Source organism: Myotis daubentonii, chromosome 1, assembly GCF_963259705.1.
Source record: "Myotis daubentonii chromosome 1, mMyoDau2.1, whole genome shotgun sequence".
NCBI lineage: Eukaryota > Metazoa > Chordata > Mammalia > Chiroptera > Vespertilionidae > Myotis > Myotis daubentonii.
In genome coordinates this window covers 229,803,594-229,827,700 of record NC_081840.1, presented here as the reverse complement: position 1 = coordinate 229,827,700, position 24,107 = coordinate 229,803,594, and the positions used below count along the sequence as shown (strand labels likewise).

The 24,107-nt window shown below is 47.7% G+C and overlaps 1 protein-coding gene across 2 annotated transcripts in view; it reads right to left on the bottom strand.

Annotated features, from left to right (window-relative positions):
- CLNK (cytokine dependent hematopoietic cell linker) overlaps positions 1–24,107 on the bottom strand; it is a 132,093-nt gene that overhangs the window by 31,705 nt on the left and 76,281 nt on the right. For both annotated transcript variants that reach the window (XM_059675710.1, XM_059675716.1), the window contains exons 9-12: positions 11,177–11,202; positions 10,947–10,966; positions 9,633–9,746; positions 987–1,014 (exon numbers count right to left, since the gene is read on the bottom strand). In XM_059675710.1, the coding sequence (XP_059531693.1) occupies positions 987–1,014; positions 9,633–9,746; positions 10,947–10,966; positions 11,177–11,202 (188 nt within the window). The remainder of the gene's footprint in view (positions 1–986; positions 1,015–9,632; positions 9,747–10,946; positions 10,967–11,176; positions 11,203–24,107) is intronic.

Below are 24,107 nucleotides of genomic sequence, written 5' to 3'. Positions count from 1 at the left end.
GCTGGAAATTCGACCTTTGATTTTACATTCTCATAATGCCAATAAAGAAAAAAGAAAGGAAGGAAGAAAGGGAGGGAGGGAGGGAGGAAGAAAAGCCAACCTCTGCACCGGCTCATAATAAGACAAGAACCAAGTCCCTTAGGTGGCCAGTGGGCATGAGGTGAGGACACTCACATGGTTGGACAGAGACTTTCCACCAGTCACGGTGGACTCACCACCCTCTTCCAAGGACCTTCCTCTTTGGGGTCATAAGGAAGTAAACATCCAAAGAGGCCCTAAGATACCTCCATCTTACCTGACTGCCATGCCATTGACCGAGCCTCTGCCGCTCACCTGGTCATGTACGTGGTCACTTTGACTTTAGCACAACTTTGCAAAGTTGAGTGCACTCATCCCTCTTTCATGGCCGGGAAAACAGAACCGGGGATGGAGTGGGGGCAGGGAGATTTTCCAGAGTACAGGGAAGTAGGTTGCAAACCCAGGTCTGTGTGACTCTGTAGCTTGTGTTTCTCCTACTTCACAGTCCTGGCTTTCCTGTGAAGAACACCTAGCAAGGTGGACCACAGTTCCCCATGTTTCACGTCTGACACGCTGGATACTGGAAGCCATGGTGGAGACTCAGTCTTCCAGGGGAAGTAGGCATGTTGTCATCGTTGGCCCCGTAAACATGGAATATGCTGGCCAATAGGATCTTGGTTTAAAATCTGGATCTTAACTTGTTTTGCCTTTAGCTTTTCCACCTTTATTTTTAATTATTATTATTTTAAAAAATATTTTTATTGATTTCAGAGAGGAAAGGAGAGAGAGAAATATCAATGATGAGAAATATCTATCCACTGAGTCAAAGCGGCTAGGGTAGCTTTCCCACCTTTAGAATAGGGATGCAAATAACTGAGTATTTAAAGCAAATAATATCTTGCCCACCGCAGACCCTTCATGCACAAAAATTCCCCTTCTTGGTTTCCTGGGACAAAGTTGCCACTCACCTCATTTAAGTTCTTTAAGGTTATCTGTCTGCAGGGAAAAGAAATACAGTGTCACATAAAATACAGTTCATAATGGTCAAAATAAAACCATTCTGAGCCCTTAAAAACCACTGATTACCTTTTTTATTGCCAAAATCAACAGCCCATAGTCCAGTGTGATACTTATCACCCTCCTATAAAACTAAAGCCAGGTTATTTTTCTCATAATTTTCTAAGCACAAGAAGAAGTGATGAGCCAATGTGAAAAGTGGAGGCAGGAAGGACATGCATAAATTTGCTTCTCGCTTTAGGAGAATTTAAATCACGTCACCATTCCTCCTGAGATTTGGTTTTCCTTGTCAAGTTTCATTGCCTCAGCCAGACTTGCTATTATTCCCTGGATTTTAAAGCTCTTGGTTTTCTTGCTCTGAGGAAGTGTGAAGGGTTCTAACTAGGAAAGCGTCAGGTACAGCGTGTGTGGGAGGAAGGATGCTGCTGCTGATGGAGACCCGAGGCAGAAACCCCCTGGAGCTGAACAGTAGGGGAGGAGTGCACCCTGAGATCTGCTATGTGGACACCAGACAAGCCTCAGGAGAAACTCCAAGCCTTCCATTTATATTGACAGGTAAGTCAATGAGCATCTCTAACCCTCATTTTTTCTCATCAGCAAAATGGCTATAAGCGCATTCACCTTCAGAGGGTTATTGTGAGCACTGGAAGAGATGGAAATGAGAAGCCTGCATGTTCAGTGGGCTCTGTGTTTGAAAGGTCTTCAGGTCGGATGAGGAGACTGTGTAGGGAATGGGGGCGTGTACATTCTGTCTACATGGGTCTGCTGGTGAGAGACTGGGATAAAGAAATGCCAAGAGATTAAGGTTGCAAACCAATCTCCATAGAAGGCTATTGACCTGGAGTTACAATACTTGTATGTATCCAATTAGATAGTCTCAGAAGCACCTGGCACTCAGGTGCTACATCCTGGCCTCAGATCTCAAACAATGGGCACCTGTACTGAGGTCCCACATTCTTTTTATTCTTTTTTATTTTTATATTTCTACCAGAGGCCTGGTGCATGAAATTTGTGCACTCAGGGGGTTCCCTCAGCCCGGCCTGCGCCCTCTCGCAGTCTGGGAGCTGCAGGTCTAAGCCAGCAGTTGGACATCCTTAGCACTGCCTCAGAGGCAGGAGAGACTCCCACCACCTCCGCTGTGCTCCCCAGCTGTGAGCCCAGCTCAGGGCTTGTGGATGAGCAGAGCTCCCCCTGTGGGAGTGCCCTGACCACCAGGACGCAGCTCCTGCATTGAGCGTCTGCCTCCTGGTGGTCAGTGCACTTCATAGCGACTGGTCATTCCACTGTTCAGTCGATTTGCACATTAGCCTTTTATTATATAGGATTGATTTCAGAGAGAGGAAAGAAGAGGGGGAGATGATGAGAGAGAATCATTTATTGTCAGCCTCCTGCATGCCCCACACTAGGGATCGAGCCCACAACCTGGGTATGTGCCTTAACCAGGAATCAAACCCTGACCTCTTGGTTCATAGGTCAATGCTCAACTACTGAGCTATGCCGTTGGGGCAAGTCCCATGGTCTTTAACCTGGTGCATAGCTCCTCTGAGATGGGACATTAACACCCCACCTCTGCCTTTTAATGGGCCAAGTGAGACGATAACTAGGATTAGAAGTAACAAAGTAGAATGGACACCCATAGTATTAATTACTTTTGGGTTAAATTGAGGCTAATCTCAGGGCTTTCATGTTTAAGAGACCATGGCGTATTTGGAACACTACCCATCGGCCATGTGGCTTCCGTTTAAAGTGTGTCACTGATTTTAGTCCTGTGATTTTTAAGTTTCAAGGGTCAACCCATGTTTGACTCCATTTGGATAGCCTTTGAACAGTTTATGAGAACCTAAAATTTTGCATATTTATACACTTACTTTATTAGATTTCCCAAAAGTAATTGCGAAAGAAAGTTTTGCTGGTCGGCATTAGAAGTACTTCAACATCAAGCGAGTGAAATGTATCAAGATATTTCAAATGGTTAAGGAGATACTTTTCACTTGTAAAGAAGTCTTATTGTCTAAGATCCCTTGACCTCTCTCAGGTGACAAGCAGAGCGACTGTCCTTCTGTTTTGGTAAAATCACTCGATTTACACACTTCACAGATAGAACTGGAGATTTCAGGAAAGTGAGGCTTTGGAACTGGTCACCTTAAATATTGGGTGTTTTAAGGAAGAACCCAAGGAATTGTGAGAAATCCCTACCATTGTTGTTGGACATTGAAATGACGTGTGGGTAAGACCCCACGTGAGCTGCTTCCCTCCTTTGTGAAATGGAGGCACCAGGCTTAGCGGGTGTGTGGGGTTCTCTCAAAGGGGATTTGTGAAGGCAGAGGGACCTGCACAAGGTCACAGAAGGGCAGAGCGAGGTGGGTTCTCTGGTCTCCTCCCCACAGCATCACGTTGCCGGTCCGAGTTCATCTTTGACCTCATGCTTGCCCACATTTTGTGCCTGGACATGGCTAATGGAATGTGGTCAGTGACCACCTAGCAGAGCTTTGCCACATCCTTTCCTGCGCATAACAGGTGCTCAGTGTGTGTCTGAGGATAATACCTTTTACTATAACAATAGCCCTTCTTGAGCCTCCCTTAGTTTGCAGCTCTGTTTTAAATCCTCATTCTATGGTCCGTGAGCTCTGTCACCTTGGGCAAGTGAAAGTTCCTCTCTGAGGCTGTTTTCCCGCCTGTAAAATGGGTAAATCCAAATAGCAAAAAAGAGGGTTGATTACGGTTCTCATGAAATAATACTACACATGGAAGCTTCTTGGGATAAAATAACACCTTATCTCTCAGAGCACTTTTAACACTTTCTTTGAAATGAAACTTGTTATTCTGGGGTAAGTGCAGGTCTCAGGCCGTTGTAAGAAATGACGGGTCAGAGGCGGGTCAGAGGCGTGGCTTTCACCCTGTTTTCCCCGATGGCAACATCATGCAAAATTATGGTGATAAATCAAGTTCACACGGTAGAACCAACAGTGTCCATTCATAAACGAGAATTGGTTTATCTTCTTCATAATCCATACATTCTCTCTTCTAAAGGACCACGGTTTCCCGATACCTATATTCTTTTTTCTCTTCCCAAAACATCAAAATATACTTTTTCTTTGCCACTGAAATTGCTTGAACTGATGTGTGTCAGCATGGCTGGTTTTAAAGGGAACACCTTGGCTGAGCAAATGGGTATTCTGTTTGTTAAAACCAGGCACTTTATTTAAATTGTATTTTGGCTGAAGCCTGCACTGTGGGCCACTGAGTTTGTTGACCAGAGTGGAGACACCGTGGCTCAGTGACCTCTCTGCATTTCTGTGTCCTCATCAGTGACCTGGGGACTGTAGCATTGTGGGCCAGAGTAATGCACCCTGGGACTCCAAAGCCAGCCCGGGGGCAGCTAGCGCCCAGCTGGGGTCGGTTACTCCCATGATTACCCAGGATGGCTTTACCTGGTGCATGTGCCATGGTGTGGAGATGATGATGGATACAAATCTCTCTCTAATTATGCTCAGGAGAGTCCCAGTGGGGCGCTAGCGTACCCAGCCCCACCTGACATGCGCTTCCCTTTGAGCAGAGAGAAAACACCCCAGGCTCAAAGTTTTGGTCTGAAACTGTTTGTGTTGGGGCGATATGTTTCCCTATTACACCGGTTTACTTTAGTTCAGAATGAATGAGGAAAGAAAGAGAGGCCCTGGCCAGGTAGCTCAGTTGGTTGGGGCATCGTCCTGATACACCAAGGTTGTGGGTTCAATCCCAAGTCAGGGCACACACCAGAAGCAACCAATGAATGCATCAATACGTGGAGCAACAAATCCATATTTCTCTCTCTCTCTCTCTCTCTCTCTCTCTCTCTCTCTCTCTAAAAATCAGTGAATTAAATAAAATGAGTTGAGCAAAACCTACTAAGTACATGGCTGTTGTAAAAGCCACGATGATGGTCTATGATGGTTGCGAATGTTTAACCAACTGTCCCCCAACTTCAAAGTTCCCTTCTGGTGTGAGTGGCTAATGAACGTGTAAGTGGCATTTTCCTTGTCTGATTGGCTTCCATTCAGCGCTTGTCCTGGGAAGCCAGGACTCAGCTTTAAAGGGGAGGATGGCGGGCGGGTGCAGACAATTGGGCTGAAACACAATGGCTGGAGCCACCTCCGTCCAGGGGAGTGGCCATTGTGCAGGCCCAGCTGCCTCCTTCCCGGACTCACCTCCCCTCCCTTTGCCAGATGTAAATCACAGCCTCTGCGGGTTCGGGGTGGGGGGGGGGTGGGGGGGTGGGGGGTGGGGGAGGAGGGATTCACCTCCCAGGCTGGAGGGCTGTTGGAGGGAGCTGGCCAGTGCTCCTGCCTCGGTAGGAGTGGCTCAGCTCCCTAGCGTCCTTCTGTTTTCAGAGAGAGTGACCCCAGCAGGCACCTCCATGGGTGTGACCCTGGGACTTGAATCATCAGCAACGGCCACCTGCCAACCAGCACGAGGCCCAACAAAAGTGAATTGAGAGCCGTCTCCTAAGGCAACACTCTTTCTTTTTTTAACTTTTTGTTAATCGTCACCTGAGGATATTTTTCCATTGATTTTGAGTGGAAGGGAGGGGGAGAGACAGAAAATCCATTGGTTGCCTCCTGCATGGACCCCGACGAGGACCGAGGGCTGGGGGTCGAGCCTGCAACTGAGGTTCGTGCCCTTGACTAGACCTGAACCTGGGACCCTTCAATCCACAGGCTGATGCTCTATCCATTGACCACACCAGCCAGGGCCTAAAGCAACACTCGTTCTCTTCACCGTGACCCTCCCAGGGCCTGCGCAGGGCTCCACAGGTTTGGCCCCTCAGTAGCCACGAGCCCTGTTGCTTCGACTGAGCCACCCACTTCTCTGCCTTAGTGACCCTCTGTGCCCACTGGACAGGGAAGTGATATTTTACCAGGCACCCACTGTGTGCCATCCGCTGGGCTGGGCACGTTGGCCTTCAGGGCCTTAGGAAATGGTACTTTATTGGCCGCTGGAAGGATTCAAGAAGAGAAAACGTGATTGCCTTGGAGGTGTTGGTGGTGGAGAGACCCAGCCACCTGTCATCACATCCAAAAAGGACCAAACAAGTGCCAGCGGCAGCGGCTGAAACACCAGAGATGAAACATATGAGCTTCCAAAGGCTCCCACACCCCTGGGCACTGCCCCGCAGACCAAGACGGGACTGCAGGGGCCTCGCTCAGAGTTCAGGGAGCATCACTCCAGGCACTGGAGCCGGGGCGCAGACAGGTACGGCCTGGGGCTGTCCCCCCTTTCCCCGCAGTAGCGTCCCAGAACTGGGTTCCCTCAGGGTTCTCAACTCTGGCTGCCCCTCAGATTCAACCGGGGGAGTTTTAAACTGGGTCTCACCTCTCAGGGCAATTAAAACTGATACCAGGAATAGTACTGTTAGAAAAGGCTTCCTGCCTGGCCCACGTGGCTCAGTGGTTGAGGGTTGACCTATGAACCAGGAGGTCACGGTTGGATTCCTGGTCACATGCCTGGGTTGTGGACTCAATCCCCAGTAGGGGGCGTGCAGGAGGCAGCTGATCAATGATTCTCTCTCATCATGGATGTTTCTATCTCTCCCTCCCTCTCCCTCCTCTCTGAAATCAATAAAAATATATTTTTTTAAAAAGGCTTCCTAATTAGATGAATGTAAAGCCAGGAAGAGCAACATTGCATGAGCACATCGAGGCTCAGTTTGCAGGAAACTGGGCTCCGGGCGCCTAATTCTGTTGGGGATGGGCAGGGCGGGGGTTGGGGGAGATGCTATTTACGTGGTTTTCTTCCTCCCTAGGAGGTGGCAGATGTTGTCCTGGGCACTTTGGACAAATCATGAGCCTCCTCAGCACATTCTGTCACATGTGACAGTCATTTTCCTTTTACAGACGAGGAGAGCAGTGCTCAGCTGTTGAAGAGCCTTCTGCAATGACCCAGCCGGAAGTGGCTGAACTGGGGTCCAGGCCCGGGTCTGCTGGATCCCGATGTCGTGTTCTTTCCAGCACAAAGCAAAACAAAAACCCAGAAAGAACAACCCTCTTTTCTCCATGTGAAACAAGCCGGTCACCTTTGATGTGTATCCGTGGATCCGTAGGATCCGGGGAACCCACTGTATCCTACCTTCTGTCTCCTTCCTTCTCTGAGTTTCAACCCGATGTCACCGTCCTAGCCCATGGGCCCGGGAGTTTTAGGGACGCTATGTTTTATGTTTCTGGTTCTGATGACACCACCTAATGGATTGGGTGGCCTGTGATTGTTGCTGCCTCCTGGTCTCTGTCTTTGAGAACAGAAATCAAAGCAGAGCACACATGGTGACTCCTGGTCTGGCTCGGTCCCCCGTTGGAGGCCGCAGATGGGAACACATATTTATCAAACATCCACTTTGCGCCGGACTCCGTGCCGGGGAACGCACGCCAGAGCGAGACAGTCCCTCTTTTCGGCTGGAAGAGACAGGCTGTGTTCAGGTATGTTTATCAGATGCAGAGTCACCAGCAGAAAGGGCTCCAGGTCATAGCAGAGCAAGGAAGGTGATAGATAGAGCTGGGCAGGAATCATTTAATCCTCCCGTTAGCCCAGGAGGCAGGAGGCAGGAAGCGTCCTCTCACCTCACTGCTGAGAAGAACCTCAGGGAAGGTTAGTCCTGTGCCTGAAAGCCTTTTCCCAGCCTTGGTATTGAACTCTGTGCTGTGGGCCGTCCTGTGCACTGTAGGATGTTTAGCAGCATCCTTGGCCTCTCCAGCCACCATGCAAGTTGTCACCGCCAGAAGGTCTCCAGGCGCGGCTAACTCCCTGGGAGACACAGTCACCCCCAGGTGAAGTCCCGTGCCCCAAACCTGCCAGCTCAGAAGGAGAGCCTCAATGATAGGGGCAGAAATAGAATATTGGGGACCAACTCTAATTGTGAGAAATATGTGATTGTGTTGTTCTGATTCAAGAAGGCACATTCTAACCTGCTGGGAGTTGCATGCAGGCCCTGGAAGCTCAGCTGGAAATGCCGCCCACCCTCCCCAGCCGGGAGCTGCCTGTTATCATGGGAAGATGAACAACCTTGTTGCAGAAACCAGAGGCGCCAGACCTTTGCATATCACCAGCCCTTTGAAGAGGCCCAGCCTTTGCATACCCGCAGGCCTTTGCAAATCTCCAGCCCGCTTTACCTGTTGACTGCCCTTTTGGCCCTTTGCCTACTTCTCCACGTGATCTTTGTCCTCCTACTCAATGTGAGCAGCTGGCTTGTGGTGGGGGGCAGAGCAGATTTTTGTGGCTGACCTGCTGCTCTCCCATACTGCCAGTAGGACTGGAATAAACGCTCATACTAGTACATGATTCAACCCTGTCTCTGCTGAATTGGCTCCAGTAGTGACAGGCAGCCTGGACCCATTGATTGTCCGGGTACATAAACTTCAACCTGGGCTGCCTGTATCCCGACGTGAGAACTCCTGTTCCTTCCTACACACTATGCTGACTGAGGAGGGGGCAGAGGAGGCAGGAACTGGAGTGGGGGGGGGGGGGGATGAGGGGTGTGTGGCCTGGAAGCTGTATGTGTGTGTGAAGCTGGGAAGGACGAGCGGATGAAGAGACAGCCACCACAAATGAAGAGGGGAGATGACATTTCAGGCTCTTCAGTGGCCTTGTCAGTGATAAATGGGTTTTCCACAGAAGCTGTGAGCGTGCCTGGTATTTTGAACTTCTGTATCCGAGAGGAAGGCTCACTCTAAACAACCCCCAGGGAGACAGTGCGCCTCATTTTGTGCGGGACACGAGGGCAATGCTAGTCTCTGCCCAGACTTCTCTTTTTTCAATATATTTTTAGTGATTTCAGAGAGGAAGGAAGAGGGAGAGAGAGGGAGAAACATCAATGATGAGAGAGAATCATTGATTGGCTGCTTCCTGCATGCCCCCTACTGGGGATTGAGCCTGGAACCCGGGCATGTGCCCTGACCTGGAATCAAACTGTGACCTCCTGGTTCATGAGTAGAAGCTTAACCCCTGGGCCACGCCGGCTGGGCTGCTCTGACTTCACAAACAAGGTAATTCTGGGCATTCAAATGCTGAGGGAAATACACCCACCGGGTTGGTCACACTTTGAGGTCAGAGCTGCCTGCCCACGCCCGTGCCTTTGGGAGTGAGGTCTGTCTTCAGCACCTCGTACCTGAGAGCTGGTTTCATAATGTTTATTTGTCACAGAGGCGGTAAAGTTTCTGACAAATGGGCTTCCTTACGTGGCTGTATTCAGATGAAATACACATACATTTCATGGTGACGGGAAGCTGGGGACCCATACCGTCCCTCCAACAGCCCGAACAACCACCTTTTGGTCGTTTTTACACAAAAAGTCCCGATTCTGTGCTGGCATTTAACATTTTCTTGATTAACTAATTCATGTCTCAAGTGAGCCATTCTTTCAATAACGCATTTCATTACCAAAAAGCTGTGTTTTCAGTTAAAGAACCCAGCGACAAGTTTCTAAGACTATTTCCCCTCCAGGTATAACCGGCCCCTCCCCACCCCATTAGGCAGCTTGCTCTGAGAGGGGACTAGTCAGTTGTCCCTGTCACCCAACCACGACACCTCCCCTCCCCCGGCCATGTCATCAGCAGCCAAGGCCAGGTTCTTACCTGGGCCCCCTCTGGACTTCGGGGAAGGGGTGCCTCTGCGGGGAGGGGGACACGTCGCCCTCTGGCTCCGGGGGCAGCGGCTGGTACTTCTTTGGAATAATGACAACAGGCAGCCTGTGTGAAGAGTCACAGGGGAAAGTGAGAAGCTTTGCGGCACAGGTGCCCCCCACCCCCCATGCCTGCCCTCAGTGTCCCCCGCCTTGGTGGTACAGGTCAGTGTCTGGGCGCTGACACCTGACACCTCCGCCCGGTCCATTTCAGGTGCCTAAGGAGCCTACGTCTACCTCCCTGCCACCTGCTCTTTGGTTTGGTTCTGCTTTCTGATGTGACTTGCTTTTTTTTTTTTTTAATCTATTTTTATTGATTTCATAGAGGAAGGAAGAGGGAGGGAGAGAGAATTGACCGGCTGCCTCCTGCACACTCCACACTGGGGATTGAGCCTGCAGCCCAGGCAGGTACCCTGACCGGGAATTGGACCGTGACCTCCTGGGTCATAGGTCAATGCTCAACCACTGAGCCACACTGGCTGGGCTCTGATGTGACTTTCTACAGGGTGTCTTTGGTTCTTCAATATGCTACCTGTTTGAGTTTTAGGAGGCCCGGGGACAAAATATCACAATAGCCTTCCATTTACCCCAGACTGGGATATCTGAGCTGTTTAAATTCCCAGAGAGATGGGGACATGCTTGAACGTCAGGGGCTGCCTCACTCACCCATGTATTCACCATCCACTCCCTCACTTGTGAGGTGTATGGGGCACTATTGACAGACGCTGGGAAGGCAGAGAGGAAATGACTCAGCTGCTGGCTCAGATAATTCCCTCCGGGACGCAGAGAGAATCGGTGAGAAGGTTCTCAGGGAGGGAATGACTGAGGTACTCCCAGGAGAACAAGAGCGCTGCCTCCACAAAGCCCAAGAATTCAAGCCTGTTTCTCTCACCTCCGTGTCTGTGTACTCATACATGTAATACTATTTGTACTTGTATATGTACTTATACAAATGTAAACTGCTATCAGTCCCTTGAAAGCATTTCCCAGGCCCGTCCTATCTGGCAGATTTCTGGACTAGAAGGGAGAGAAACAGGAAGGAATAGGGGAAGCAATGATGAGGGAGGGTATATTGAGTGGACAACTGTGAATGAATGAATGATTGAGTGGATGAATGAAGGCTTATTTAATCTAGTTTGTTAGCTAACTCATTAAAATTTTTCAATGTCAACTTTTTGTGTTTTTCTTTTTTAAATTTTGGAACTTTTCAAATTCTGGAAATTATCTAAGCATATAGCACAGCAAAGCACCATTCTAAGTGTCTTACCGAGGAGGTGGTAAGGGAGTCTGCAAAAGGAAAGAGAATCAGAAGTTAAATTTATTGTATGAGCAGAGCTAATGGTTAAGAATTTTTTGATTTACAAACAGAAATTACAAATCCCAACTATACTTCCAGGATATAGTTTTCAAGTGATATCTCAGCCTTCACAGTGTCCACATTCCTATGCTGCTAAAGTAAGGAGTGGGTAACGCATGCATTTTCATGATTCTTCTTACCTTGTTTCTTGTAGAGGGCTTGTCTCCTAAAACATGAGAGGGAATAGCAGTGAGTTTACAGAAAATGTCATCAGGTCATTTTTTAAAAAAATGCATATTTAAATGGAAATTATTCCTATTTGAATTATCTTGATATAATGTCAATTAACATTAACAAAAATTAATTCTCACCACAGGATATGTTTATTGAATTTAGAGAGGGAGAGAGAGGGAGATAGAAAGAGAGAGAGAGAGAGCGAGAGCGAGAGAGAGAGAGAGAGAGAGAGAGAAACATTGATGTGAGAGAGAAACTTTAATTGGTTGCCCCCTATATCTCCTGTATGTGCCCTGACTGGAAATTGAACCCACAACCTTTCAGTGTATGGACAACACTCCAACCAACTGAGCCACATCAGCCAGGGCAACATTTATTGGTACCGAATTAGGTTTCCAGCATCAAGTTAAATACTTTAGTTATGTAATTTCATATAATCCTCTCCTTCATGCTGGAAATAAAGAAACTGAGGCACGGGGAAGTTAAATATTTTGCTTCCAGCCACCCTGAAGTTAGCAAATGCTAGAATAAGATTTTAGGTCCCCTCTTAATCACTAATTCTTGATTAGAATGAACATTCTTTTACATATAGCAATCTCATTAATTCAAGTTCCTTATTTGTGAAACAAGGTTGGACTAAACTGGCAGTCGGACATCCCCCGAGGGGTCCCAGATTGGAGAGGGTGCAGGCTGGGCTGAGCCCCTCTGCCCCCCATGCACGAATTTCATGCACCAGGCCTCTAGTTGAATAGAATTACCATTCTCCCTATTTTGTTTCTGTTTTGGAAAATACTCTTTAAATAGCTAGGGTAGGCCTCCCGGCATGAGTTCAAGCACTGATGGCAAATGGGAATCGTGGGTGTCATTGGAAAAACACAAAATATGACCCAGGGCGTATTTCACCAGCAGCAGCAATATAGTTCATGTTGTATCTTTGGCTATTGTGATGATATCACCAAAAAGTTTAGACCCCATGTTGTGTTCTTAATGCGCAAAATTAGAAAAACAGAAAATGAACCTGCCCTCATTTTATTGAGTATTGGCTTCACCTCCCAAACTCCTCGGGGAGCCAGTTGGCTGCTGGTACTGATGACCTTCCCCGTGAAGCTAGATGCTGGCCTTCCTAGCAGTCTTCTTTCATAGCCACCACTCGCCTATGGGGGATCAATTCAATTCATGGGAAACACAATTCAATAAAGTGACTGAGTGTCCGAATTCAATAGGGACATTCCATTTATTGTTCCAGAGATATCTATCTCATCTGCTTCAGTGGCCAGGAGTTCAGGAGAGGATATCCATCTTCCTTTTATTCACTGACATTATTGAGCACATAGCATGGGTCAGGCATGGATTCATTTTCAATATATGTGTTGATGTAGTTGTTGGGGAATGTAATATTGCAAAAACAAACAAACCAAAAAACAAAACCACCAGAACGCTGCTATTCCCACATAACTTACATTTCAGTGGCAGGAGATAGAAAACAAATAAGTCTATGATGACAGGTGATGACAGGTGCCACAAGAAAAATGAAGCAGGGTGAGGGACAGCCAGCATGGAGAGGGAGAGATGGGGGGGGGGGGGGAGGTACTGTGTTTTCGGCAGACTCCTAAAGGCCTCCTGAATAAGTGATGAGAACGGAGGCCGAGGAAGGTGAGGGAGCATGGCATGTGAATATTGGGCAGAGGGAACAGCAAGTGCAAAGGCCCTGGGTGAGATGGGGGAGAGTAGGTCATGGAAGTGGAGGTGCCCAGGTCATAGGGGTCTCATGGGCTGTGGTAAGAACTCTGCCCCAGCCATAGTGCATCTTTTTGATACACAGCCCAAGGTTCTGTCTTCATTGTAATGTTGGGTTTTCTCTGGCATCACTTAGTAGTCCCCTCACTAGAATAATCTGGGTGTGCTATTACCAGCAGCAATGACAAAAATCCCCAAGGGTTTCACCTACATCAAACATGACTACTCGTGGTAATTTATGTCATCATGCTTCTCCCATTCATCACATAGGTCAGTGATTTTCAACCTTTTTCTTTTAAAAAAATATTGAGTTCAGAGAGGAAGGGAGAGGGAGAGAGAGATAGAAACATCTATGATGAGAGAGAATCATTGATCAGCTGCCTCCTGCACGCCCCACACTGGGGATCGAGTCCACAACCTGGGCATGTGCCCTGACTGGGAATTGAACCCTGATCTCCTGGTTCATAGGTCGAGGCTCAACCACTGAGCCATGGTGGCAGTGCCAACCTTTTTTAAAAAATTATTATTTTTTTAATTATAGAGGGAGAGAGGAAGGGAGGGAGGAAGAGGGAGAGCGAGTGAAAGAGAGAGAAACATCAATTTGTTGTTCCACCTATCTATGCATTCATTGGTTGATTCTTGTATTTGCTGTGACCATGCATTAAACCCAAAATCTTGGTGTATTAGGATGATACACTAACCAACTGAGATACCTGGCTAGGGCTCAACCATTTTTATCTCATGGCACACTGCCGGGAGCCGGTCCATCCTTGCTGTTTCAAAGGACCTGGCATATATAGCATACTGTTCTTAAAATGTTTTCTCACCTTCTTGGCACTATGTGTTTTAACCAAGGTCTCCTCTCCGAGAAAGGTGGTTTCCCCAGGTAGGGATTTTCTCCTGAAGTTAGGGAGGGAATAAAACCCCTCAACTAAGTGCAAGGCGGGTAATTAATCACTTTAACTACGAACAATCATGCTTAAGCTACGTAATCTTTACTCCCTGGAATGGAGATAAAAAACGCCCTAACCTTTGTAATAGAGATTGATAGGTTTGAATCAACTGGTATAAATACAGATGTAACAAGACAGAAATAGACAGAACTTAGAAGACAGAACCTACACAGAACCTAGAGACAGAAGAACTTTGCTGGAGAGAACATGGCAAAAGATCCTGGACTGAACCTGACTACAGAAATTGGCAAGAGAACCTGACTAGAACCTGGTGACTGAACCTGGCTGGAGAACCTAGCGAGGGAACATGGCTACAGAACCTGGCTGGAGAACCTGGAGAACCTAGTGAGGGAACATGGACATAGAACCTGGCTGGAGATCCTAACCAGAACCTCTCTGGAGATCCAGACCAGAACTTGGCTGGAGATCCTGGCTAGGCTGCTGATCAACTGAACACTGTCTCCGTGTCATTCCTTCTTCGCCGACTCCGTCCACACCTTTGGGGACCCCTGGACCTGCTGGGGTTGGACCCCAGCAGCACACATAAACTAATTACTATAATTCTGGGGCATACCAAAATATTTATTTTTTGCTGCTCTGTAAAAAAACAAAAAACAAAACTGTAATTCTGATTCATTTACAGTGATTGGCGATTGTTGTGTTGGCCATTGTCATTTTTAATTTTTTTGGCTTTTGAAATAGTCTTTATTTCTGAACATTCCTTTACAACCATCCTCCCCAGGATTGACTTGCACACATGCAGCTGGAGGCCAAATACCTCTCCCCATCCCCAAGCAAATCAGATTCATGTTTCTGATTGCCTTTGAGGTCCCATGAGCTCCCCAACCTTTGCCCCTGCAATCCTGTTCCCGGACTGGGTCCCTCCCTTGCCCCATTCACACTGAGCATGAACCTGAAATGTGGGTGCTCCCTGCATAATGTACCCCAGACCGTAGTTTCAGTTTCCAAAGGCCCAGAAAGAAGCCCTTGCTGGGTGCGCCCAGTGAGCAGGGTCACTACAGGGCACATCACAGGCTCCATGAAAATACCACCTTATAAAACTTTCTTTGTGTAAAAGATGCTTGGTGGTAAGATGGATGGTCCTGGGCCGTCCTAACTCCGTCAGTACCCCCATGAGCTCAGCGTGGATCAGGGCAAGTCTCTCTTGGCTGATAGTCCCTTGGGTGTTGTAACCCTCCAGGGGGATGGGGTACACCTCGGCCTCTAAACTGCGCAGCCCGGTTGTGTGGCGCAGCAGCTTCTCCACGGTGGCCACGGGCAAGTTGTTCATACAGATGGAGAAGCCCGTGAGCTGGTGGCAGCGGCTCAGGGCAGGCAGGATGGCCTCGACTTGGGAGTCCGCCATCCCACAGTTATCCAGACCCAGGGTCTGGAGGGTGGGTGCCACTGCCTCCAGCAGAGCTCGGAGGGGCTCACTGAAATCCGCAAGGCTGAGGCTAATCAAATTCAGGACCTTCAGCTGCCTGAGGTTCGGGCACTGGAACAGGTGTGTCAGGTCTGAATGCGTCAGCCGCTGGCAATGTGTTAGGCAGAGTTGCTCCAAGGGAGTCTGCAGGCACCTGAGCATCTGGTCCAGACGGCCTGGGAGGAAGGAGGGAGAACGCATGTAGAGCTCCCGGAGGTGCCCCAGCCTGAGCACCTCCTGAGAGAAGAATTGGGAAAAGGATCTTTGCTCCTCCTGCTCCTGCCTTTCCCACTCCTGCTCCTCTTCCTGTTGTTCTTCTTCCTCCCCCTCCTCCTCCCACTCTTCGTCCTCTTCCTCCTCAGCCAACACATCGATGCGGGGGAGATAGAGTGCCTGCAGGTTACTCATCTGACCCAGGTAGAGAGCAAATGTCCCCAGGGTGGGCAGGTCCCAGGTGCAGTTCACGTACACCTCCTGGATGCAGTCCAGCCTCACCCCATCCAGCACCCTCCTGACCCTCTGGAAGGGCGCCCCAGAAATCCTCAGTGCCTTGAAGCACAGGTGTAGCAACCCTTCCCTCTGCTGGGCCCACCGGATCATGTGCATGAAAATCTCATCCTGGTCGCTTTCATTGAAGATAAGGTCTAGGAACACCTCCAAGGGAGCCAGGGGGTGCTCCATGTTGGGGCTGGAGCTGTGCACAGTCACTGGTCTGGTCGGTGAGCAATTCTCAGGGCTGACTCCAAACCACATATTCCAGAAGTTGGCACCCGTGTTCCTTAAATCCAGCACCCGCAGTTTGCACCTCCTGGGCCGAACCTTCTGGAAAAGCAGAACGTCAAGTGCTTCAAACACGGCTTTAAGGTCCGCGGCCCTGGTTGGGGCATGATCAGGGGGACGCAGCATCAGGACCCCCAGAGGGAGGACAGTGAAGGGCCAGGCTTGGGCCAATGCCTTCAGTAGCTGCGGATAGCCTCCACCACTGTAGGCCATGGCGAACAGGTACGGGAAGAGCTCGGCGGGCAGGTACTCCAGAGCTGCGATGGCCGAGGCCTGGTCCCTCAGCAGGTGCTTTGCTGCCAGCTCCAGGAGTGTGGGTGGCGTCCGGATGCTCATCTTCAAGGTGCTCAGAAAGGAATCCTGCAGAAACGTCTGCTGTGACCGAGTTGGCTGGGGCTCGGATCTCAGACCTGCTGGAGAACCACCGCACTGACTGTAGAGCTGGAGGACTCTGAATCTCTCCTCTGGTGCCTGAGGTTTTTATACACCTTCTCAAATGCTAACATCCAATCAGAACCCCTGGTCTAAACCCCATAATCCTAATGGGATTTATGCGTTTCTCCCTATTAATTGATTGACCCAGATATCCGTTTAGGAAAGAGAAAGTTAGGGAGGGGCAAGGTTGAAGACTGGCTCATTGATTCTTTCTTCTGTCCTTCCCAGGAGGAAAAGGGTGGGTCTCCTCTGGGAAAGATGAGATTAGCTCAGCAACTGGGTGGAGAAGATTAAATCTAAGAATGTGATTAGAGGGAAAGAGGCCAGGCCTGGGAGTTAGACTTTTCAAGTCCGAAAGGCACTGAAGGCAGATGCATGGGCTCTTTTGGGATCTTCTAGCCTGGGAGAGAAATAAACATGGGCCCATCACACGTAACCCTGTCACATCATGGCAGCTGCCACGAGGTGACGTTAATCTGCGGGTCAGGGTTCTTCCACAGAGAACCCTTCCCAGGTAGCAAGTGCCTTCCCTCACTACATAGTGTCTAGATGGCCCCTTTTCTGCCCTCATGGCACCCCTTCACTTCACCACACCCCCAGTGATCTCCCTTATGATCATCGGCCTTCAGGTCCCCTCTTCAGTAAGCCTGTCCCCCAATACCACTCTGTTCTGTATTTGTCTGACAGCCTGTTGTCTGCTGGACCAGAGGCTCGTTGAAGCCAGGGGGCAATCATGGCTCCTTAGATCTCTGCTGTGACCGGGTTGGCTGGGGCTCAGGTCTCAGACCTGGTGGAGAACCACCGCGCTGACTGCACAGCTGGAGGACTCTCCCATTGTCATTTTTTAATTTGATAATCTAAGGGAAAAGAAGTCAGATATTGCATGTTTTAAAAATCTTTGTGGCACACTGGTTGAAAGTCACTGGCTTAGAGAATTGAAATACAACAAACTATGGGTTAGAGATGAATATCAGAGAGTCCATGAGTAAGAAAACCAGACCACACAGGAAGCAATGTGTCATGTTGTCATATAGCTTTGAAGATAACCTGCCGGAAGCTGGTCCATCCTTGCTGCTTGACACAGTCGCTGCAGGAAAGAAACATCTGCACAGCTTATGTTTCAAGGGACCTGGCGTATATAGCATACTGTTCTTAATATGCTTGCTCCCCTTAGTGCTATGTGTTTTAACCAAGGTCACCTCTTCCAGAAAGGTTGTTTCCCCAGGTAGGGATTTTCCCCTGAAGTTAGGGAGGGGATAAAACCCCTTCACTAAATGCCAGGCGAGTAGTTAATCACTTTAACTAAGAACAATCATGCTTAAGCTACATAATCTTTACTCCCTGGAATGGAGATAAGAAACACCCTAACCTTTGGAATAGAAATTGTCAGGATTAAAATCAACTGGTATAAATACAGATGTAACAAGACAATAAAAGAGAACCAGAACTTGGCTGGAGATCCTGGCTAGAGATCCTGGCTAGGCTGCTGATCAACTGAACACTGTTTCCGTGTCATTCCTTCATCGCCGACTCTGTCCACACCTTGGGGAACCCTTGGACCTGCTGGGGCTGGACCCCAACAATAACCCAGATAAAATCGAACCAGGCTTTTTTTTTTGGGGGGGGGGGCGCTTGTTTAAGAAAGTGATAATGCCTCAGGTATTTGGGCTAATGGAAGAGGATATGATTGGAGTTGAATTTCTTGAATTTGAATCTTAATTCTGCTACTTCCTATGCGAAGAATCATAGCAGGTGGTCAATAAATACTCATGAAGTCAACAAATGGATTGAGGAACGGCTGTTTTCACATCGGGAAAAACGAGGAATGTTACACTTCATGGGAATTCGTGGGGGGAATAAATGATTTAAGAACTTCCAGTCCATGGCTTTTATTGGATACCCACTGTTACTAGGATTATTGTGTAATGGGCAATTATGTGCTTCCCTGTGAAGTACATAAATATTCTCAAACTCTGAAGGTTTTTATGTCTATCACACAGGAAGACCCAAATATTTCTTCTTCTAGGTCTTTCCCATCTTGAAATGGAATAAAGCAGGTTCACGGGAACGCGGCTGGCACGATCGCCATCTGCCGGCCACAAGTGGAACTAGCACCCTCTGACCTGGGTCATCATGGGCTCTCCAGTCTGAGACAAGGCAGGTCTCCTTTTAGCTGCAAAGTTGACAGCTTCTTGGAGGTAATGTAGTGAGGTGAGCACCGCATGGCTGTGCAATCCGTTGGTCCCAGTCTGACCTCTATCACTTATTGGGGTGAAACTATGAAGAATTGCCAGAAGCCAGTCCATCCTTGCTGCTTGACACAGTCGCTGCAGGAAAGAAACATCTGCACAGCATATGTTTCAAGGGACCTGGCGTATATGGCATACTGTTCTTGATATGTTTGCTCCCCTTCTTGGCACTATGTGTTTTAACCAAGGTCACCTCTCCGAGAAAGGTTGTTTCCCCAGGTAGGCATTTTCCCCTGAAGTTAGGGAGGGAATAAAACCGCTTAACTAAGTGCCAGGCCGGTAGTTAATCACTTTAACTACGAACAATCACGCTTAAGCTACATAATCTTTACTCCCTGGAATGGAGATAAGAAACGCCCTAACCTTTGCAATAGAAATTGACAGGATTAAAATCAATTGGTATAAATACGGATGTAACAAGACAATAAAACACAGAACCTGGCTGGAGAACTAGACAGAACTTGGCTGGAGATCCTGGCTAGAGATCCTGGCTAGGCTGCTGATCAACTGAACGCTGTCTTTGTGTCATTCCTTCTTTGCCGACTCTGTCCACACCTTTGGGGGCCCCTGGACCTGCTGGGGATGGACCCAAGCATCTCAATATTAAGAATGTTTCAGCCTCACAGGGGTCTGTGAAGTTAAAGCAAAACCTCCCGGAGAAGAAGATTGTCTCGCCAGAAGTTTTTGTGGCGTGTCCTGAGCAGCTTGTAACAATTTATAAGGCTGGTTGTTTCATTTTCAGGGGTTTTGCAACACAGTCATTAAACACAGGCATTATTAAAAAATCCTATATAATAAAGCCTAATATGCTAAGTGTCTGGTCTTCCGGTGACCGGTTGACTGTTCAACCAATCAAAGCATAATATGCTAATGATATGCTAAGGTCACTCAACTGCTCACTATGATGTGCACTGACCACCAGGGGGCAGATGCTCCGACCAGTAGGTTAGCTTGCTACTGGGATCAGGACCATGGGGACTGAGTGAGATGGGCCAGACACGCCCTGGAGCCCTCCTGTGGTCCCTCCGTAGGCCTGATAGTGCACTGATGGAGTCCCTCCACCTGGCCTGAGCCTTCTCACAATCCGGGACCCCTTGGGGGATGTTGGAGAGCTGGTTTCGCCCGATCCCACAGGCCACTCCCCTCCGGACAGACGCCAGTCGCAGGACTCACAGCTGGTTGGGCGGGAGCTGGCAGCAGGCGCAGTGGGGCCTGGATGAGTAGGAGCGGCAGGTAGGAGCTGCAGATGGCATTGGACTGCGGGTTCTAGCCCAATCCCTGCAGGCCACCCCGAGGGACCCCACCAGTGCATGAATTTGTGCACCAAGGCCTCTAGTAAATTATATAAATGTGCACTGGAGTTACATTCAAGACAAAGGTAACACATGGTCAAAACTCACGACTTCCTCATTCTCCCACTATATTTTATTAGCATCTTTGCTGTTGAAGTTATGTCTCTTTATTGTGTCTATGGTGGAAATACCATGAAATGGCATCTCTTCCCCCAGCGCCAGAATGAAGATCCAACTATTTCATGTTGGTAGCTGCAAGTTTGCCATAGTGGGAGTAGGGAGTATTTATTTACACCATGAACACCGGCCAATGATATAAATCAGGGTTTGATTTCCTCTTTTGCTGCTTGTCTGGGCTTAAGAAAGTGATGGAGAAAATGCTAATAAAGCAAATTAAATTTAAAATTGTGTTGCATCTATACCCATTGTGAAAAGAGGAAAATCGGGCAACTGAGAGTTCCTGTGGCTTCACATACTGTCAGCACTTGGTGTTGTCAGCATCTGGATGTAGGCCATTGGAATAGGTGTGGAGTGGTATCTCGTTGTTTTAATTTGCATTTCCCTGATGACACAATGTGGGGCCTCTTTTCATACGCTATTTGCCATCTGCACACCTTCTTTGCTAAGGTGTCTGTGAAGATCTTGGACTCATTTTTTAACAGGATGCATGTTTTTCTTACTGTTAAGTTTTAAGAGTCCTTTGTATATTTTGGATAGCAGTCCTTTATCAGATGTGTCCTTTCAAACTATTTTCTCCCAGTCTGAGGTTTGTCTACTAATTCTCTTGATATTGCCTTTCACAGACAGTTTTTATTTTAATGAAGTCCAGCTTATCAATCATTTCTTTCATGGATCGTGTCTTTGGGGTTGTATCTAAGAAGTCATCACCATACCCAAAGTCACCTAGGATTCCTCCTATGTTATCTTCCAGGAGTTTTATTGTTTTGATTTTTCATTTAAGGCTATATTCCCATTTGAGTTAATTTCTATAAAGGGTATAAGGTTTGTGTCTACAGTTTTTTTCCCCATGTGATTACCCAGTTGTTCCAAGCACTATTTGTTGAAAAAATATCTTTGATGCATTGCATTGTCTTTGCTTCTTGGTCAAAGATGAGCTCACTATACTTATGTGGGTCTATTTCTGGTCTCTATTCTGTTTCATTGATCTATTTGTTCTTTCACTGTCTTAATTACTACAACTTTACAGTAAGGCTTGAAGTTGAGTAGTGTCAATTTTCCAACTTTGCCCTTACACATTACTAGTATTTTCAGAGATCCAGTCTCTAAGCATTTTCCACTGCTTGTGACCTGGTTTTGGTGCTACAACTAATGAGCTGTGTGACTCAATACAAATTGCTTGGCCTCTCTGAGCTTTGGCACCCTTCTCTGTGATCTAAACAGTTGGAAAAGAAGACATATAAGACCCAAGAATTTGTTTCTGGATAGAAGGGACAATGGCACAATAGAATGGTCACAAATAGGGTCTTTGAAGTCACTCAAGTGGGTTCTGATCTCACTTCTATCACTTAACTGAGTAACTTTGGGCAAGTTGTTTAAAGGCTCTGGATTTCTGTTCCTTGGATGGTTAGGATTAAATAAGATAAGACTTTTTTTTCACTTAGTTACCATTCAATTTGTGTTAAACATATGTAATACCCTTTATCTACGAAATATGATCATGAAAACCAACACCTTTAGAAACAGACCATCAGTATAAGTGGAGAAATAGACTCAGGACAAAATACTGGCCTCAGTCACGGGACTGCCATGACTAAGAGTTTCATGATGTATGAAAGGGAACCATAATCAGTCCTGATGACTGATTATGGGAGAGTGATACAAAGTAACTTATGATCCAAGTAGTTCAGGTATATTTGGCAAGGCCCGTTTGAGAAACCTCTCCATGTGTTGACTTTCAGAAGTGTATTCCAGCAATAAATTGCTGAAACCAGTCTTAGGGTCGAGGGGGGAGGAATTAAGGCAAAGTCAAGGATGTGGGAAGGACCTACTTGCTTTGACAATGCCTCAAATAATTCATAAAGTACAATGTTTTAGGATCATGTATTTGAACAGCTTTATGCTGGGGTTAGAGAGGAATGTGGGATAAAAACGTCTCCCCAAAACGAGCCAGGGGTGCCGTCTCTCCTGCTGACGTGGTGTCCTGGGAAACGGAGGAAGGCTGGGCAGTCAGGGTGAGGTGAGGGGCTAGGACTGAAGGGGGTGGGCCTGGGCTGTGGGATGGGTGGCTTTGTGCGCATGAACCACAGCCATGGATTCACACAATCCTAGAGGCCCTTGAGCCCACTATATTTCTATGAGGGCTATGAGGGCCCAGTGAGGGAATACGATTTGCCTATGTTTAAAATTGGAGCTGAGCCCTAGCTGGTTTGGCACAGTGGATACAGCGTAGGCCTGCAGACTGAAGGGTCCCGGGTTCGATTCTAGTCAAGGGCACATGCCCGGGTTGTGGGCTCTATCCCCATTGTGGGGTGTACAGGAGGCAGCCTATCAATGATTCCCTATCATCATTGGTGTTTCTAGCTTTCTCTCCCTCTCCCTTCCTCTCTGAAAGAAAACAAAAAATTAGAGCCCAGATGGGGCCAGAAGTAACCCAGGCTACTTGCCTTGCCTTCCGGAGGCACCCACCTCATGGGACTGTGTGATGGAGGACCCTGGGCTTGTCTCTCAGTGGTCCTAAGACACCGACAATGCTTATCTAATACCTGATCGAAATGGGCTCGATTTTAGAGTTGATTTAATAAATATTTACTGTGCATCCACTATGTGCCTGATGTGGTGCTGTGCATGACTTTAGGGACAATAATGTCAATGGCGGTGGTCTCTGGGATCGAGGAGTCTAGCTTATTCAAACATTTACCTAGATCAGATTTATTCTCTATGCTGAGCACCAGCTAGAACCTTGTGGGTCGCGAACAATGAAAATACACCCTGCATATCAGATATTTACATTACGATTCATAACAGTAGCAAAATTACAGTTATGAAGTAGCAAAGAAAATAATTTTATGGTTGGGGGTCACCACAACATGAGGAACTGTATTAAAGGGGTGCGGCATTAGGAAGGTTGAGAACCACTGAGCTAGATAGATGCTCAGCCTACAGAGAGAGGCAGGCAGACACCCAAGTGCTGGGTGAACGGCAGAGGTAAAGGGGGCGGAAAGAACTCTGGGAATCACTAGCTCAGTGTGGGGGTCCACCATGGCCCAGCGACTGTGCTGTGGATTCTGCACCTTTAACACACCCAAGTACCTTATGATGTAGTACAGTTTTCTCCATTTTATAGAAACCTAACCTTGGAGAGGGAAGATACTTGTAGATTCCATGTTTGGAAAGCATTACAGCAGGGGTTTGAACCCAAGGCGCCTTGTCCCCAAGTCCAACATTCACACAACCACGTCCGAGCTGCTCCCGGGCACCAGAAATAACACTTGACGCCTCCTGAGGTGACCGTCTCACACCTCATCCCAATGTCCCTTGTTCTGCAAAGCCCTTCCTTAGTTCCCACAACACGTAACAGAGAACTGGCCAGCCTTGGGACAACAAGGGCCAGCCCTGGCAAGAAGCAATTTTATAACAAGTGACCTTCTCCCCTGGCCATTATCACAGAGGCCTGCATCTGCCTGTTTTTTAAAGTCTCCTACTTGTGGCTACTTTATATGTCTCTATCGGAAAACACATATGCTATGCCAAGCAGTTATCAGGCGCCTTTCCTTTTCTCTGAGCCGCACTGTCTGTGGTGGTGAGTCAGAATACTGCCCTGTTGTCTCAATGATTGGTTTTTAAGGTTTTGTAACGTTCACTTTGTATTGAATACTATATTCATGCCTCTGTTGCTTTTGAGCTGGGGATTGTGTCTGAAATAAATTTAAATCTGTTAAGGATATAATATATAGGACCCTAACTTCTATCCTTTTTGTGATATTTTGTGTTGCTGTGTTCCGCCACTAGACGGCAGCACCCTCTATCAATTCTTGTCTTTCTCCACAAGGTGGATGAGTAGGCTA